Raw genomic sequence first — 18,332 nt, forward strand, 5'->3', positions numbered from 1 at the left:
TAGGCCACTATTTTTTAATTGTATTCATCACTTCTATTAATATCTCCCCTCTCTATTTCTTTTTCTGGATATATATATATAACACATATGTACCTTACTGTTGGGGCCACCTTGTCCTGTCAGGAAGACCTCTCAGGTTGGGCCTTCTTTAAGACAAGTCTAGTCCTGTTACCTTCATTGCCTCCCACCTAAGAGAGGAAGTATAGTGAGCTTCCACTCTAGCCCACTCTCCTTGTTATACCATCAGGGAAATTTCTACCCAGCTTCTGGCCTTAAAGTGCTCTCCAAAGAAATCCTCAAGTCCAAACTTTCATAAGTTCCTAGCCTTCTTTCATGTAGGCTAGAGATGAGTGATAGGCTCAGGATTTTAGAGCCAATTTTGTACCACTACCTGAGAAAGTCCTGAAAATTTGGACTGACACCTCTCTTCGGAATATGGGAACACTTGTCGCCTATAGTTCTCAGCAACAATTCCAAGACAAGACATGTCCCATTTTTAACATTCTGTTAAATGCCTATTTGACATCTAAGTGGAGGTATCAAGTAAAAATTTAGAGTTCAGAAGAGAGATCTAGACTGAGGACATATTTGGAGGTTAGTAGCATTAGACGACATTTTAAAGCTATGGGAAGGAATAAGATTAACTAGGGACTGAAGGTAGAGAGAAAAGAAAAGGGACCTAGGACCAAGCCCCGGAACATTTAGAGGAGAAGCAGAGGATAATGGGGTCCAGAAATGTGATGAAGAAAGTTCAGCCAATATAAAGGAATGAATGCATAGTTCTCTAAATAAGAAGTCTATTCTCTTATTTCCCTGAGAGATGATGGTAAGGGAAGGCTGACCAAAAGAATATTCTCCTTGGCAGCTGCCCTCTTTAACTGAATCCCCAAGACTGGGGAATTCTTGCTAAGAAATAAGATACCCAGTTTCATAATTAACATTGAATAATGTTTTCATTACCCATCCAGGGTGGTCTGGGTTTGGCGACGTTGAAAAGGTGATCCGTGAACTCTACAAACACTGTCTTTTTGTACATGACTGAGGTGTTGAATGGAAAAGATCTTGGCACTCTAGGAAGAAATCTGTGTGAAAAAAACGAAAAAATCATTTGTTTCGGTGGATCCTTCTTTTCACCCACTTTGAAAAGCAGCTGGAAATAATTCTACTCTCCTTGACTGTCAATAAGGAAAATTGAAGGTTGTATACGAATCCATAGCATCTTTCAAACGAAAACACTGTTTTCACAAGTCAACTGATACTTTAGGTGTATTATAATAGTCATAGAGGTGCAATGGACACAACCAATCCAATGTCCACATAGAAGAGGTGGCATTGGATTGGGAAAAGTGGACATGGTGGATGATGGGTATGGGGAAAGGCAGGAAGAGATGAGAGGTGGAGGAGTCTTTGGGACATGGAGCTGCCCTGGATGGTGCTTCAGAGGCAATCACCGGACATTGTAAATCCTCACAGGGCCCACTGGATGGAATGGAGGAGAGTATGGGCCATGATGTGGACCATTGACTATGAGGTGCAGAGGTGACCAAAGATGTACTTACCAAATCCAATGGATGTGTCATGATGATGGGAACGAGTGTTGCTGGGGGGGGGGGGGAGAGGTGGGGTGGGGGTGGGGGGTTGAATGGGACCTCACATATATATTTTTAATGTAATATTATTACAAAATCAATAAAAAAAAGATAAATCATAAAATAAATATCCATATACTATAGCAGTAAAAAAATCTTTTGCCAAAGCAATAACAACAGCATACTTCAATTTCATCTTTAATAAAGATATAGACTGCAACTTTCATCTAATACCTTTTATTCAAAATTGGTTTGTATGAACTTAAATTATACTTCCTTTCTTAGGGATACCATGAATGCCACAGAGAAAATTACCTTCCAGTTAGGACATGTGTTTTGAGGACTACTGCCAGGAACCATAATTCACATTTAATCCTGCATTAATGTTCATTCTCATCTCTTCACATAATCCCAATTACCCATTTATTTGTTGATTGGGTATTGAATCAGAAATCATATAAATGTTCTCAAAATGTTATTCCTTGCCCAAGTTATCAAAACCCTCTTAGGTGAAAGCTCGTTCCTATTCCTCCTTGTTCCCTACCTGACAAAGTTAGGAGTCTGACAATCCAGATCTGCTGACTCCTAGGGCAGAGTTCTTATCTTTATACAGAGTTTCTTCTCTCTCTAGCCTGTGCTCTCTCTGAACATTTGCTCTCCTCATCTGTCAAATGAAAATAATAAAGCCTAGAGATTTTGTGAGAGTCACTAAAGCCAAGGCATTTTTTTTAATGCATGAGGGTCTATACAAACGTGAAGGAATGCTATACTTGTGGGAATTAAGCACAACACATAGATTAGGCTGAATCTTTAAAATGACATAATGCAAAAGTAGTTGTTTTTTAGTAAGTTAATCATTTGGGTGCTGTGTCTACTTGGTAACACTTATCAAGATTCAACAGTTGTGTGGATTTGTGTGCACCTTTAAACTGAATTTGGCCTCAGTGACAATCAAAGAAACTAAGAATTGAGATGGAGGTCATACTTTCCTTTTTCTTTCCCTCTCTGGGATAGGGATCAATAAAAAGATGAAAGCAATGGTATACCTGGACTTGTTATACTGAGTCAACCACAACATGGCCTTTGGACTGAACTATCCCAGGGTTTCAATGGGAGTTGTATATCCCAGTCTCAAAGACGGGTGGGGAGGTGGTGGACCAAACAGAGTATGCCTGTTGTGCATGGAAAGTGAAAGAGAAGGGCTGCTAACTGGAAGGAGCTTCCTTTGTAGAAACCAGAAGGGAGGGAAAGCGTTTCTGGCTTGCCTGATCTGAGGAGGTAGATTATCTGGAGATCTAGCAGCCCCAGAACTATTGTAACCATAAGGAACACACGTCCTGAACTCAAGAGCATTGGAAGGAAACAATGTGACCTGGGATATATTAACGGCTGTATCTGTAAGAGGGGAATCCACAGTGAAAGGGGCAACAAGTCATTCTGACTTCATTGTGTAAAATAGAGTGGAAGAGGGAGGGCAGAGTAGATGGATAGACTGGTTGGAAGGTGAAACACAGCAGAAGCTTAAGCTAAGATGATGGTGTAGTGGCAGAGCTAAAGAGAAGGGCCTACACTGAAGACAACGTCTGAAAGGTTAAATCACCGGGACTTATTGTTGGATTGTAAATGACAGAAGAAGATAAAAGAAAGATGAAGAGGTTTGGGGGTAAATTTGGGCAATATGAACTTGTTAGTCATGTGTGTATTGGTGGGGTATCAGTAAGGATCCCATCAGGAAACAGATGACTGCTGACCTGGCAGTGGTTTAATGGAGAGGCTATTTACAGTGGTGTGGGCATGGCTAAGGGACAATTGTGGGAGTGAAAAGTGGTGCTATAATTATAATGGCACAACGGGTATAAACAAAAATTATTTTGGGCACATATTTGGAGGTGAAGATGTCAAGGAACAGAGAGGCCTAGATGTGTGATTGACATCCACTGGTACATTGACATCACTGACAATGATGATGGGTAGGGCATGAGCACAACACTGTGATCTAGGGGTGGGGGAGGGGAGATGACTGTGAGATCTTGAGGTGGTAGAAATCGGTGCTTGAAGGGGAAGCAATGGTATGAGAACAACAGTGGGGATCAATGGGGACTGCCACCCCACCTCCTGAGGCTGAGGTGAATGGTTTGTGAGAGAATGAGCAGGTTGGAGTGGGTTATATGGGAGAGCCAGGATTGAGTGAGGGCAGGAGAGAGAGTGAACACTCAGAAGAGACTGTGGGTGGAGAGGGATGGGAACGTGTGTATGCATGTGTGTGTGTGTGTATAGAGATAGAAGGGGAAGATTTTGCTGGTTATGGAGCAGCAAACAGTTCAGGGGTCATAAGAGAAAGGATTCAGGAGGTAGAAGACAAGGCAAAGACTGCATCAAGGTCATGGATAAATCAAAAAGTGGTATAGGGATGATGATAGGAATGATGCTGAGGTAGACTACAGAAGGCTGGGGTACTTTACATTATCAACACCAAGTGATAGAAATAGGGGGTAAGATAAATTGAATTTGATTTGCCTGTGGCATGTCTGAGTGAAGAGGCCTTATAGACCTCTTATATATATTGGCTAGAAAGTCCAGAGAGAGATCTAAACTGGAGAGCTTTGTTGGGCTACAGAGAAGGGAAGCACAGAGTATTGTGAACATCAGTTGAACTTCCAGGGGACACAGTGCTTGATCATTGATCCACAGGCAATGACACACACTATGAGGAATTTTGCCTGGGAGCTAATGGAGAAGGGAGCCAGCTGGGGCCACAAGATGTCAAGTCTAGGCCTGGTGTTATATGGTGGACTGAAGACATAAGGATATCTCCTACCTAGAAATTTTCTATTCTGGGGGAGGGGTGGTGGTGAAGATGGGTATGGGAGAAGAGAGGATGTTTGTGAAAGTCCCAGAACAGACTTATTTCATCTCCCTCACCATTGAGTGCCCCAAAAGACAAAATTTGGAAGAGTGTGTTAGGACAAGCATGTGTGCCTAGAAACAGTCATAGGAGACCCAGGAGGAGGAAGCAGGAAAGCACTCAGCACGGAGAGGACCGACAGAATGAGGCAGCCAAGCAGAAATCTGTTGAGAGGGATTTTTCAGTTTAATCAAATGTGGTGACAAAGAGAAAACCTCCTCAGCAAGCAGGATTCAAAGGCTTAAGAATTTCAGAGCAAAATGGGGGTGACCATGTCAGGACCTTATGATTGATTATGCAGGGATGACAGAATATCCAGAGAAGAACCCAAGCGGAGTACAAGCCTAGGACTTTCACTCCCAGAGATGCCTCTTACCAACACAGGCAGCCTGCTCACAAGAGAAATGGAAAAGGTGTCCCTCAACAAAGTCCATAGGCATTTGTACTCAGCAGTAGGAGTCCCAGGGAATCTGGGTCCCAGGATGAACTTCAGAGATTCAAACCTACAGGTTGGACAATAGTGGGAAGAAGGACCCTCCAGATAGTTGGGGGACTGCTGATGTTACCACAAGAAGCCCACAAGCTTGGCAAAGGAATAGAGTATTTCCTGTTTATTCAATCAATCAGCCATTAAATATTTATAGTTCCCAGTATAAGCCAGAAACAATGTTAATTTTGGCCCCAGAATCTAGGAAAGAGCATAAAAACTCTTTACCCTCTATATTAGACAGCTGATACAAAATACCAGAACTTGATAGGTTTTTATAAAGGGTATTTATTTGGAGTGGGAGCTTACAGATATCAGCATAAGTTATTTCCCTCACCAAAGTCTATTTTCACGTGTTGGAGCAAGATGGCTGCTGACATCTGCAAGGGTTAAGGCTTCCTGGGTTCCTCTGGGCTCAGCTCCTCTGTTTTCTCCACAAGGTCAATTAAAGACTATGAGGCTTTCTAGACTTTGCTCTCTCCACAAGGTCAGCTGCAGTCTGTCAGGTGAATGGCTCTTAATCATAAGTTAATTATGCCCAGGTACAGACCAGATTACAGGTACAGACCAGATTACAAACATAATCCAGTATCTATTTTTGGAATTCATAACCATATCAAACTGCTACACCCTCTTAGTGAGAAATCTATATCACGTGAGCTTTAAGATTTGGAGTTGTCCTGGGTGATGCTGTAGGGACAGATGCAGGACATTGTGTCCTGCCATGGCCCACTGGGTGTAATGGGGTAGAGTGTAGACTACAATGTAGACCACTGTCCATGTGGTGCAGCAGTGCTCCAAAATGTATTCACCAAGTGCAGTGAATGTGCCACAATGATGGAAGAGGTTGTTGATGTGGGAGGAGTGGGGTACGGGGGGGTGGGGGGTATATGAGAACCTCACATTTTTTTAATGTAACATTTAAAAGAAAATAAAGAAGAAAAAAATTTAAAAAAATTTTTTAAACCCTGAAAAATAAATAAATAAAATAAAAATAAAAATAAAAAAAAGAAAGAATGCAGGTGCTGGACTCAGAGTGATAGACATGGGTGGACAACCATGTTGGTAACATTAATGGTGAGTAGTCTTGTTTTCTCTTTTCCCTTTCCTCTTTCTCTAGGTCAATGTTTACAATATGTTCTTGCTTCTGAAAACACAGCTCTGGCCTGAGAAATGCTACCCTAGAAGAAGACTGGTACCCTGGTGGTAAATGACTACAGTGACTGCACTTGGTTCTGGAAGGTTGCTTGTGTTTCTAAATATGATAGATGTGGGTGGATACTGTTTGCATATCACGTGTCCCTCAGGGACTTCTGAAAAATGGGAGACATGAGAGATGGAGGATCACATAAATAAACAATGGAAATGCTGACAGGACTACATTTAGTATGGGAGGACCTAGTTTCTGCTACAGCCACTGAAGGAGGAGACCCAAATGGCAACCAGTGAGACACACCCCCCCTTGTTGCAAATGGCAGCAATAAGGATAAAGTGGGAATAAGGAAAGGCAGCTTCTGATTGTGGGTATTATTATGCTGGAGTAAAAGCCACCCATGCCTGGGATTACATGGATGTGAAAGGAATAAGAAGGGGTCTTGGAAAATATTGATCACTTATTTTTTTGTCAGTATTACGCTCAAATGATGAAAAGTCTTTATGTTCCATTCAGGGATGGCCACTCCAGAGTATCAGCCATTCCCATGAGAAGTTTTGCTTTTCCTTATAAAGGCTTTAGTGGGAGTGCTGAAGTAGAGAAGGAAGATGCAATCTAAAAATGGCTAAATTGGTACATTAGTGAGCTACAGGGATTTTTAATTTTTTAAACCTTAAAAAGCAGACAAAACTTTCTTTAAACTGTGATTAAAAAGTTATAAAATCACTCAAGAAGCACAAAAGTTATCAATATTTCAACAATGTTGGTTTAAAACATTTCCTTTTACCTGATTTGCTTTCACACAATTCATTGACAGCTATAAACGTGTGGAAACATTGCTACACAGGGAAACGGACTTTGGCCCAGTGGTTAGGGCATCCGTCTACCACATGGGAGGTCCGCGGTTCAAACCCCGGGCCTCCTTGACCCGTGTGGAGCTGGCCATGCGCAGCGCTGATGCGCGCAAGGAGTGCCGTGCCACGCAAGGGTGTCCCCCGCGTGGGGGAGCCCCACGTGCAAGGAGTGCGCCCCTGAGGAGAGCCGCCCAGCGTGAAAAGAAAGAGCAGCCTGCCCAGGAATGGCGCCGCCCACACTTCCCATGCTGCTGACGACAACAGAAGTGGACAAAGAAACAAGACGCAGCAAATAGACACCAAGAACAGACACCAAGAACAGACAACCAGGGGAGGGGGGGAAATTAAATAAATAAATAAATCTTTAAAAAAAAACCAAAAAAAAACCCAAAAAACATTGCTACACAAGCTTACCTGGCATGATGGGAAGAAAATTAATTAGAAATACTGAAAAAAGAGTGTCTTAAAGATGCACCAAGGTGCTTTACAATAAAAGTGTACATGCAAGACTGCAAGATACCCTTCATGAGCCTCACAATTACCCTTCACCCAACCAAAACCATGGAAATATTGTGGTGACTGTGCAATAGGTCCCTGGATTTGTGCACCTGGAGATCTGACAAGTGATTTGGGCCGGAGGTGTATGTTCTAGCTACGTTAGTGAAGAAGAAAATGCATCAGATTGCAGAAAGAGCAAACCCTGCCTCCTGCTGGTATGGGAGTCATGCTGAACACAGAATGCAAAGAATGGGTGAAAGCCAAGAGACAGACATAGATATATCAGACAGCTGCTCACAAAAGCTCTATTTACAATATTGAAGTCAAGGCAAAAAGAACTGAGGAAAAGAGGAATATTTCCTCTTAAGAAAGGTAAAATCTGAAAGAGATTTATGAAATGGTGAGCCTGAACCTAGCAGTTTAGAATCATTTCACATAAAATAAAATCTGTTGAAAACACGAGGAGAAACTGACTAATCTGCAGTCACAGAAGAAGACCTCAACACATCCTTTGTTGGATATAGCATCAGATTTGCTAAAATTTTCATTGTTTTGAGGCAACCTCTCTCAAGGAGACCTCCTGAATGGAGGCAAAAAACTATTGACTGACCCAACTGTCATGTCTCTTTGCTCCCCACCTCATGTAACCCTACATTGCACTCCATTCCAGGGTTTTTACGACACTGGTGAAAGCCCATCCCAGGAGCGGTTCTGTCAGATGAAGGTCATGAATATTTCTTTCTGTACTGGCTAAGGGCGAGGGGCCAATGTACTGATAAGGAAAATCTTCCAATAAGATTTGTGGTAGAATGTATGGAGATTTGTAAGGATCAGAGGGCACAAGCAGGCTAGACGAGCAGGTTTCCGGACCCCTTGTTCATTACTGTTGTACTGCCGCTATACCTCAGATCACACCCTTGGTTACTATGGGAGATTCCTGATGACCAGCTGCTGGAAACAAAAACACCCAAGCCTAACTTACAGATGGGTTAGTTTGACATGCAGATGCAAGCCAAAGCTGACTGCTGTTGTTCTACAGCCTCATTTGGGTGGCGCTGAGAGACAGTGGTGAAGGAAAATCTCTCCAATGGGCCAAACTTTGGTCAATGTTTCTGGCTGTCCACTTTATGCAGAAAGAGAAATGACACAAGATTCAAATATAAACAGACTAATACTGAGTAACGAATGCCTTGACTGTTTGGTCAGGGGTATAGAAAGAAAAATACTAGACCATCAGGGACAAAGAAGCCTGGGTTAGGGGAACATGAGAGAGTGGCCATACAGAAATGAGCACAAAGTAGGAAGAGGCATAGTAGGTAGACATATGGGAATGAGCACAAAACAGAAAGATATTCATGTCACATGTTAATGCCCACCAGAGAGCATCCACCATGGAAGAAGCACTAAACGACAAAGTAGGCAAAATGACTCTGGCAATTAACATCAACCAGCTTCTGTCATCCCAGTGCTAGCAAGATATGAACAACAGCAAAGTGGTTATGGTAACAGGGAGGGAATTTATGCATGGACCCAAAAAGTTTGCATTCCCACTTATTAAGACTGATCTAGCAGGCATTGCCACTGAAAGTCTCACCTGCCAGCCAACAAAATCTATGCTGAGTTTCCAATGTGACACCATCCCTCATGGAGAACAACCAGCTACTCAGTGGCAAGTTTTCTATACCAGACTCTTTCTATCTTATAAAGGAAAAAATACAACTAAAGGTCCAGCTTGGAGGTAAAGCAGCTTTGCTTATCACCCACTTGGGGAATTCGTGCTTCCTTCCCAGCAACTCTGAACTCTGCAAGCTCTCCCAAAAGGGGAACACTTTCATTGAATTATAAACTGCAACTGCAACCTGGGTGCTTTGGGATCCTTGTGTAAAAGGACCAGCTAGCAAGACAAAGAGTCACCAACCTAGCAGAGGTAATTAACATGAATCATTATGAAGATGTAGGGGAGACAGGGAGGATTATGTTTGTCGCCCAGATTATGCAATTGGGTGCCCTTGCCCAATATGATAAAATTGACAAATACAGCAACCCTGGTCTGTGATGGGCAGGGTCAGATTCCTCAGGAATGAGGATTTGCATCACACCACCTGGTAAGCTAGTGAGAACAGAGGTAGAGCTGGTGTGCGGGAAATTCAGAATGCTTAGTGGAGGAGGAGAGGACAAGCATCAGTTGCAGTCTTAGCCTCACTGCAGTGGCCAGGCTGCAGGTTATCCCACTTGCCTTCCTCTTCATAGTTTCCCTCAGGAAATAAGGGCTCCTAGAATCTGGGAGAAGCTGCTCCCAAATACAAATGAGGAAATGGAGCTGAAAAGTACAATGGGTGAACTGGGATGGAGACAAGCTACCCAGGAAAGTACTCTGCCCCCAGCTGCTAGGAGGGCTGTGAGGAAACAGACTTCAGTTGCTGCTCTCTTCAGGGACTGCCTCAGCAGGGAAGGCAAGGTGAGGTAGAACAGGTAGAACAGGTTGCCATGTTGCTTACTTCCTGTCAGTGCTACTCACACATAGGGTATATAGCCTGCAGGTGAGCAATATTAATGACCCTAAAGTAGAGGCTCAGAGAGTTAGTTGCCTAGTATCAGACTGAACAAATACTTATTCATTAATGTTTGTCTTTTTACAAATTAATGAGAAAACTACATTTAATACATTGTGCTTTGTATTTTAGTGTCCATCTAGCAATCAACCTGAAGTTTAATAAATAATAATGAAAGTATAAAATTGAATACGTGGAATAAATAATTCATCGGTTAACTTGTTATTGTTCTGTAGATAGTCACATGTATTTAGGAGAAAGATGATAGGATTTTTTATTTTGCTGATACTCTTTTACAGTCTAGATTATTTTGATATGATTAACAGGACAAGCTGACTCTGGACACATCCTGACAGTGTCTGCCAAGGTTTTGAAATAAACATCTGGGAAATTCAGATTTATATTATCTGTTCCTGCAGCTGCTTAGGTTCTTATAAGCAAAGGTCAGGGAATATAATAGGTTTTCCGATTGATTTTAGATAAAATGTGAAATAACAATGCATGTCAAGGACATTGTTGCCAAATATATTTGGCAAGATTTATATTCCAAATCCCAAGGGAAATTCACAAACAAAACCCCCACAAGAGTTAGGAAAGAGCAAAAACTATGAACTCTGGAACGTTTTTTCACTTACTGTGCATATTATCCTGAAACTGATTCAGGCAAATAAACTACGTATTTCTGTTGTAATGGAAAATATTCACTCTAATAGAAAAGGTTGGAGAGGTGTGTATTGTCTCATAAAGGTTCATTCCAGACTTTGACCACACACTCAGAAAGTGCTGATGCTCTTATGTTCCTTTGAATAGGGACTCCTACCTGGAACCATGCCCACTTGACTAGGCTCCTCATATTCTCCCCAGGCTTTGCCCTTTTCTGTCTCAGAATCTTGTTTTTCTACCCTCTGTGCTTTTATTCTCTCCTCAGAGGGAAAAAGGATCTCTGTATGCTCTTGCTCCTCCAAGATCTTGCAAACGTTTTAGTCAGAAATTATCAAATTGAGAGCACTGCTAGCACATACCAAAATATCTATCTCTGGAGATGTGTTTGACTCTTGTTAGAAACTAGTGGAAACTTTGGAGAAAGTGGTAGGGTAGACTCAGAAGAATCAAGGAGATGCTGGTGGGCTGCTAGCAATGGAAAAAGTGGAAAAACATCAGTCTCAGAATGGCCAGGAGATAGGAAAAATTGAAAGAAGTCCACCCAGTGATAACAGACACCAAATGATGTTGTCAAATAACTAAAAGCATGTAGGTCTATGCCAAGGCTACAGCCATGCAGATTTTTAGATATGGATGACAGAGCATATTTAAATATGAATTAATATGGCAGGTTAGATTTTTGGTAAACAGACCCTGAGATACAGATTACTGTGCAGGAAGTTTATTTAGAATGCTGTCGGGATCAACCCTTGGAAAAGAGTAGGGAAGGGAATAGAAGAGAATGAAGGGAAGGCAAAAATAGAGGCCAAGCTGCAGTGCAGGCCCGATAACAGCCTTGGCCAACCCTATAAGGAGTTCTGCAGCTAGAATGGCCTTTCTGAGTTGTCCCACTTTGGGCCAATATGGCCAGACCTCTCTATCTCTACGTTGGGCAATCACTGGGTCTGGAAGGGCATTGGACTGCCTGAGAGTGAGCATGACCTTCTCTGGGAGGGGACATAACCTTGGGCTCAAACTCCACAACTGTGAGAAAATAATTTTGTAGTTTTAAGCCATTCAGTTTGTGGTACTTTGTTATGGCAGCCTTAGGAAACTAAGGCATAAACAGAGATCTTGGTGCTAAATATATTCATTGCTACTGAGTCTAAGCTATCTCATCAATGGAACCATGGTCAGTAGCTATGTTTCAATATCTGCACATCAGTTGCAGTAAATGTAACATCTGCATGTAAAAAGATCATGGCTGGGGAGAATAAGCAAGATGGTACCAGGATAAGGAGCTCTTAGAGTCAGCTCCTGCTACAGGGCAGTTAGCGAACACCCAGAGTTCTCTGGAGCTAGCTGAAGCACCTGTTTGGGGGCACCAGGAGACCAGAAGAGCATCCTGCAATGACCTTGAAGGAGTGGAAGGAGGAGACTGCCCATCTACAGAGAAGACTCATAAGTAGAGGGCTCCATGCCCTGGAGGCCAGTGCCCATCCTCCACTGGAGGCACAAGCCGCCTCAGGAGCTGTTCCATGGCTGGAAATGAAAGCTCCACTTCCCAAAAAATGGGGAAGGAAGAGACAGTTGGGCACCGGTTTCAACTACTGATGAGTAAATTCAGTGGGCCAAAGTACAATCCTGAGAACAGCTGAAGTTTGAGCCTGTCCAAGCCAGAAAGAGGCCTGGAGCCTCCATTTTAACTCTGTGCCTGGCACGAGTGATACGGGATTGACTGAAAATCCCAGTGCTGGTGGGGACCAGCTTCTTTCCATCCAGGTCAGATTGCAGCTCCAGCCTAGGCCCCAGTGCCACCTCCAGCAGGGAGGAAGCTGTGGGTTCTTGCGCCAGACTCTCCGGGAAATTACTGGCCAAGCTGTGGAGGCTGGCAATTATCCTACTCTGGTGGCACAAGCTGTCTTAGGAGCTATTCTGTGGCTGGAATTGGAAGCTCCATTTCCCAAAAGCAGGGGAGAAGATGATTGGTCACCGATTTCAGCTACTGATTGGTGGACTCAGCTGGCTAAGATATAACCCTGGGAACAGCTGGGGTGTGAATCAGCCCAAGTCAGAAAGAGGCTCGTGGCCACCATTGTGACTCCACCACAGCCTGAGGGGAAGCCAGGCTGACCAAAAATCTCAGTGACAGGAGGAACCAGTTTCTCTTACCCAGATCAACCTGTAGCCCTAGCCTAAGCTTCAGTTCCACCTCTGGCAGGGAGGAGGCTGGTGGGTCCTGCACCAACCTATCCAGGTAACTGCAGGTAACTTTTGACTGGTACAGACTAAAAATCAAAAGTCTACCAGGGCAACTGCAATCATATTGGACCCACACTGTATAGATTGCTGCCCACAACTGCAACTCCACCCCTGCCACAGGCAGGGGAGAAGGGGGCATGAAGCTTCATCAGTCTCTCTGGGTAACTACAGTCTAGGCCTGTATGTGGATTATTCCACACAGTTGTCGCTCTGTCCCTACCCCTGGCAAAGGAGAAAGTTGGAAGAAGATTCATTGGTCTCTGGCACAATGAGGGCAGCTTGAGCATACACAACTTACAGCATCAGCTACATGCTTGGCTCCTACTGCACAACCAGCAAGGGAGAAATGGCAGGAAGCCCAAAACTAAAGAGAAAAACTGCACCCAGAATAAATACTCTTGTAAGCCAGATGCCAGGACACCAACCAAAAATTACAATCCACACCAAGAAACAGGAAGCTATGGCCCAGTTAAAGGAACAAGATAAGCCTCCAGATGACATAAAGGAGTTGAGACAACTAATCGTAGATGTTCAAACAAATCTCCTTAATAAATGCAATGAGATGGTGAAAGAGATTAAGGATATTAAGAAGACACTAGAGACTGGCATCTGAGTTAGTGTACCTCAAAATCTCTCCTGCAAAGAAACGACTGAGTAGTGTTGGAATCTTGCTAGAGTGGGCTATTTAGGGGGCTTCCAAGGCAAGAGGTGTATGGACGTTGATTTGGAGAGACTGTGACAGAAGTAGTGCTTGCTAAAGGGAGAATTGCAGGTTTTTAGCACAGAGGTCGGAAGTTGTGGGGAGGCGGGACCCTTCTCCCTAGGGCTGGTGGCTGCAGTCTTCCCTGAAAACTGTCAGTTGTGCAGTGGCGTTCCCAAGCCCCATGTTCCCTAGTTGCAGGGTCCCCAGGTCTGTGTCCCCTAAACCCCCATAGCCCACGTTCCACAAATCCACATATCCTGAGTCTGCAATATCCTAGAATTCCCTTTCCTGAATCCAGCACTCCCTAAGGTCCGGGATTACACTAGCCTTCTGGTTTTGGACTGACTCCATGAGTGGGAGGGATTTGGTGGGAGGTACAGAGAGGTCAAATAAGTGTGGGGTCAATTTTCTGGTCCCCCCCCCCCACTTTTTTTTTGAGCTTGGAGGAGCATACCAGCTGGCTTGGGGAGAGCCTGGGAGGAAAGGAGAAGCAAATCTGCTGAGAAAGCCCAATTTACCTAAACATTCTGGGATAGGAAACTTGGCCTGGGAGAAGGTGGAGTCAGAATTAAAACTAGCCTTCCTATAGAACACCTAAGGGAGAGGGAATGTAGGATGTGCTTTCCAAGCTTCCGATAGCATATTTGGGATTCCTGGTGAAGTGTGGGTGCTCTCTCTGGAAATTAAGAGTCATTGTTTTCTGTGCTGAGCTGATTCACCAGTGACCAACATGAATCTCCTACTGGACTCCTCATGCAGCTTTCCTGTTGCCCTGGGAGAGAAGGAAGTGAGGAAGGGAGGAAGGGGGAATGTCAGACTCATAATCATTTTATTTAACTGCAAAGAGAATTCCTTGCTTGAAACTTTGTCTGGTATTTCTGTTGCTTTGTTTTCTTGTTTTTCCTTCCTCTTTATCCCCCCAAGGCCCTTTTTCCTTTTTCTTGCTTGCTCCCCACCACACTTTTGTCCTTTTTTCCCTTTCTTTCTCTTCTTTTTTATTTTTTATATATTAGATGATGCAGGGAGCACTTCACATTTGCTATGTTTCTTCATCCTCCATTTCCTCTGTTCTGTGTGTATTGATTTTGGCCACCAACACTATTCCCTTTCATCTACATCTTCCTATCCTCCATCATTTATTGTTTCTCTTACATTCCATCTCTCTTTGTTTGGTCCCCAATTTTTCTGAATTTTTATTTCTAATACCTTTGTTCTGTTCTCTGTCTTTTATTCACTATATTATTGTCCATTCTTTTCTCTTTCCCTTGCTCTTGACCACACTGGCATTTTAATTCATACTATATCCCTCCCCATATTAAGTTTACTGTCTCGTTATAGGTACTCAACTTTTCTTACTGTTACAACTCTACATACCTTACATGAGTCTTATATCTATTCTCCTAGATCTCACATGGTTCCTCTGATAATATTTACTATCAATACTATAACACTTTTTCTTTTCTTACTCCTTTTGCTTTCTCTGGCCCTAATATTTCCTTCAAGTGAACTTAGCCAACAACAAGGAAATAGAATAAGAAGAACAAAGTGATAAAGAGAAGAATTAACTTGCATATAAAAACAGCTAATTAAGCGACAGTCTCCCAGGTACAGCGGCGGGGACCTGGAGGGAGTGAGGGTTCAACAGTGAGCCCCTGATGCTAATGACTATGCTTGTGAGCTGATAAACCTAAAATAAGAACAAGGCCTAGAGCAACATTGTGCCTGGAAATTTCCTCCTGTCAGCCTTCATGTTACTCAAATGTGGCCAGTCTCGAAGCCAAACTCAGCATGTAAATGCAATGCCTTCCCTCCAGCGTGGGACATGACACCCGGGGACGAGCCTCCCTGGCAACGAGGGACCACTATCAAATACCAACTGATGATGCAACTGGAAAAGGACCTTATACGGAAGGTTCAATGCGGATCAGCAGAATATCCATGTCTACATAAAATAACATGACTTTAAAATGCTGTTTGACCTAAAGTAAGGGGGAAATGGAAAGGAGAAATGAGTTTATATGGCTACGAGTTTCTAAAAAAGAGTCTGGAGGCTGGCAGAAGGATTGCCCTCATGCACAACTGAGCAGAGTCAGAGAGACAGATAAAGCAGATACAACCCCCAGATATTGGTTCCTTTGAAGGCTAAAGAGACCCATGAGAGTTATGGCCATGGCCGATGGGGTTAACTACCAGGGCAGATGGCCCCTCTTTGGAAATGGTGTTTATGTGTGATGAATCTGGACTCAGATGGGATCTCCCTTCATAAGACTTTCATGCTAATGTGCTGGAGGTGCAGTTAACGTTGGGATTTAAGATATATTTAGGGGATTTGAATCTCTGGACTGACAATGTGATAGCCAGGTCCTGAACCTCAACAGACTCCAGCACCTACAATCTGATTTATTGGACTTACCACACTCAGCTAAGATGGAGTTGAAGAAGGACAATCACCACACCATGGAGCCTAGAGTGATTACAACTGAAAATGGGAGGATTGCATCCAGCATCCATGTGGAATTTGAGCCTCCTCTTGACATAGAGGTGCAATGGACACAACCAATCCAATGTCCACATAGAAGAGGTGGTATTGGATTGAGAAAAGTGGACATGGTGGACGATGGGTAGGGGGAAAGGCAGGAAGAGATGAGAGGTGGAGGTGTCTTTGGGACATGGAGCTGCCCTGGATGGTGCTTCAGAGGCAATCACCGGACATTGTAAATCCTCACAGGGCCCACTGGATGGAATGGAGGAGAGTATGGGCCATGATGTGGACCATTGGCTATGAGGTGCAGAGGTGCCCAAAGATGTACTTACCAAATCCAATGGATGTGTCATGATGATGGGAACGAGTGTTGTTGGGGGGGGAGAGGGGGGGTGGGGGAACGGGGTTGAATGGGACCTCACATATATATTTTTGATGTAATATTATTACAAAGTCAATAAAAAAAAAAGGAAAAAAAAATAAAAAATAAAAACAGCTAATTAAACCCCAAGACTAGACAAAGAAACTAAGCAAATGGTTAAACCTGTCAAGATAAAATGATGACCAGACAGCAACAAAAAACTACAAACAAAACCAATAATCAGGAAAACATGCCCAAATCCAATGAACAAACTAAAAACCAGGAAGAGGAGCAGAACATTGAACAAGTAATTAAAGCTCTCAAAACATGTATTAGGGTCCAATTTGATGAAGAAAAGGAAAAGATTAAGAATATGAAGTAAATACTTGAAGAGAATACAGAAGAAATAGCAATCGCACACAAACATTATGGATATGATAGTAATGAACAGCACAATTCAAAAAATGAAAAATATACTCTCAGCAAATAACAGCAGAATTGAAGAGGCAGAATAAAGAATTAGGGATGTGAATGACAGTACAAATGAAATCAAACAGATGGTAGAACTTATCGATAAAAAGATAGAAAAAAATCCAGCAGAGACTTAGGGACCTGAATGACAATGCAAAACACGCAAACATACGCATTTTAGGCATTCTAGAAGGAAAAGAGAAGGGAAAGGGAACAGAAGGGGTGTTGGAGGAAATAATGGTTGAAAAGTTCCCAAACCTATTGAGGGAGATGCATGTACATGTCCAGGAAGCAAAATGCACACCAAACAGCATAAATCTCAATAGGCCTACCCCAAGACATATACTTGTAAAAATATCCAATGCTCAAGAAAAAGAGAAAATATTAAAATCAACAAGAGAAAAGAGAACCATCACATACAAAGGAAGCTGCATAAGATTAAGTGCTGATTTCTCATCTGAAACAATGGGGGCAAGAAAGCAGTGTTATGACATAGTCAAGGTAATAAAATGAAAAAAATTTCCAACCAAGAATACTCTATCCAGCTAAGCTGGCATTCAAATATGATGGAAAGTTCAAAATATTCACAGATAAACAGAAACTAAGAGAGTATGCCAACAAGAACCCTGCCCTTCTAGAAATACTAAAGGGAGTTCTGCAGGAGGAAAGGGAAAAAAAGAGAGACAGAGTTAGTAGAGAATGTAAGAGTAACTGAAAAGAAAAAAAGAGAAAAAAAATCAAACAAAGTATGACAAACACAAATCCAAAGAAAATATGGCTAGTATAAGTAATTCCTTGACAGTAATAACACTGAATGTCAAAGGAGTAAACTCACCTGTCAAGAGACTCAAACTGGAAGATTGGATAAGGGAATATGACCCATCTATATGCTGTCTAAAAGAAACACATCTTAAACCCAGGGATTTAAGGCGGTTGAAAGTGAATGGCTGGAAAACAATCTTACAGCAAAAAAGAACCAAAAAAGGGGAGGACTAGCTATCCTAATATCAGACAAAATAAACTTTAAAGGCAAAACTATTTTGAGAGACACAGATGGACACTACATATTAGTGAAAGTGATAATCTTTCAAGAAGAAAGAACAATCATAAACATTTATGCTTCTAACAAGGGCAACTCCAAATATGTGAGGCAAACAATGAAAAAACTAAGTGAAGGAATAGATGCCTTTACAGTTATAGTGGGGGACTTTAATACACCACTATCAACTTTGGACAGAACACCTCAAAAGAGAATCAGTGAAGAAACAAAGACTTTGAACAATATATTAGAAGAGGTGGACCGAATAGACATATACAGAACATTACACCCAAATACAGCAGGATATACATTCTTCTCAAGTGCACATGGATCA

General features: G+C 42.6%; 1 protein-coding gene across 1 annotated transcript in view; it reads right to left on the reverse strand.

Moving 5' to 3' along the window:
* F8 (coagulation factor VIII) overlaps nt 1–18,332 on the reverse strand; it is a 382,001-nt gene that overhangs the window by 305,257 nt on the left and 58,412 nt on the right. The window contains exon 2 of the mRNA XM_058291449.2: nt 961–1,082. Within this exon, the coding sequence (XP_058147432.1) occupies nt 961–1,082 (122 nt within the window). The remainder of the gene's footprint in view (nt 1–960; nt 1,083–18,332) is intronic.

This window comes from Dasypus novemcinctus, chromosome X (genome assembly GCF_030445035.2).
Source record: "Dasypus novemcinctus isolate mDasNov1 chromosome X, mDasNov1.1.hap2, whole genome shotgun sequence".
Lineage (NCBI taxonomy): Eukaryota > Metazoa > Chordata > Mammalia > Cingulata > Dasypodidae > Dasypus > Dasypus novemcinctus.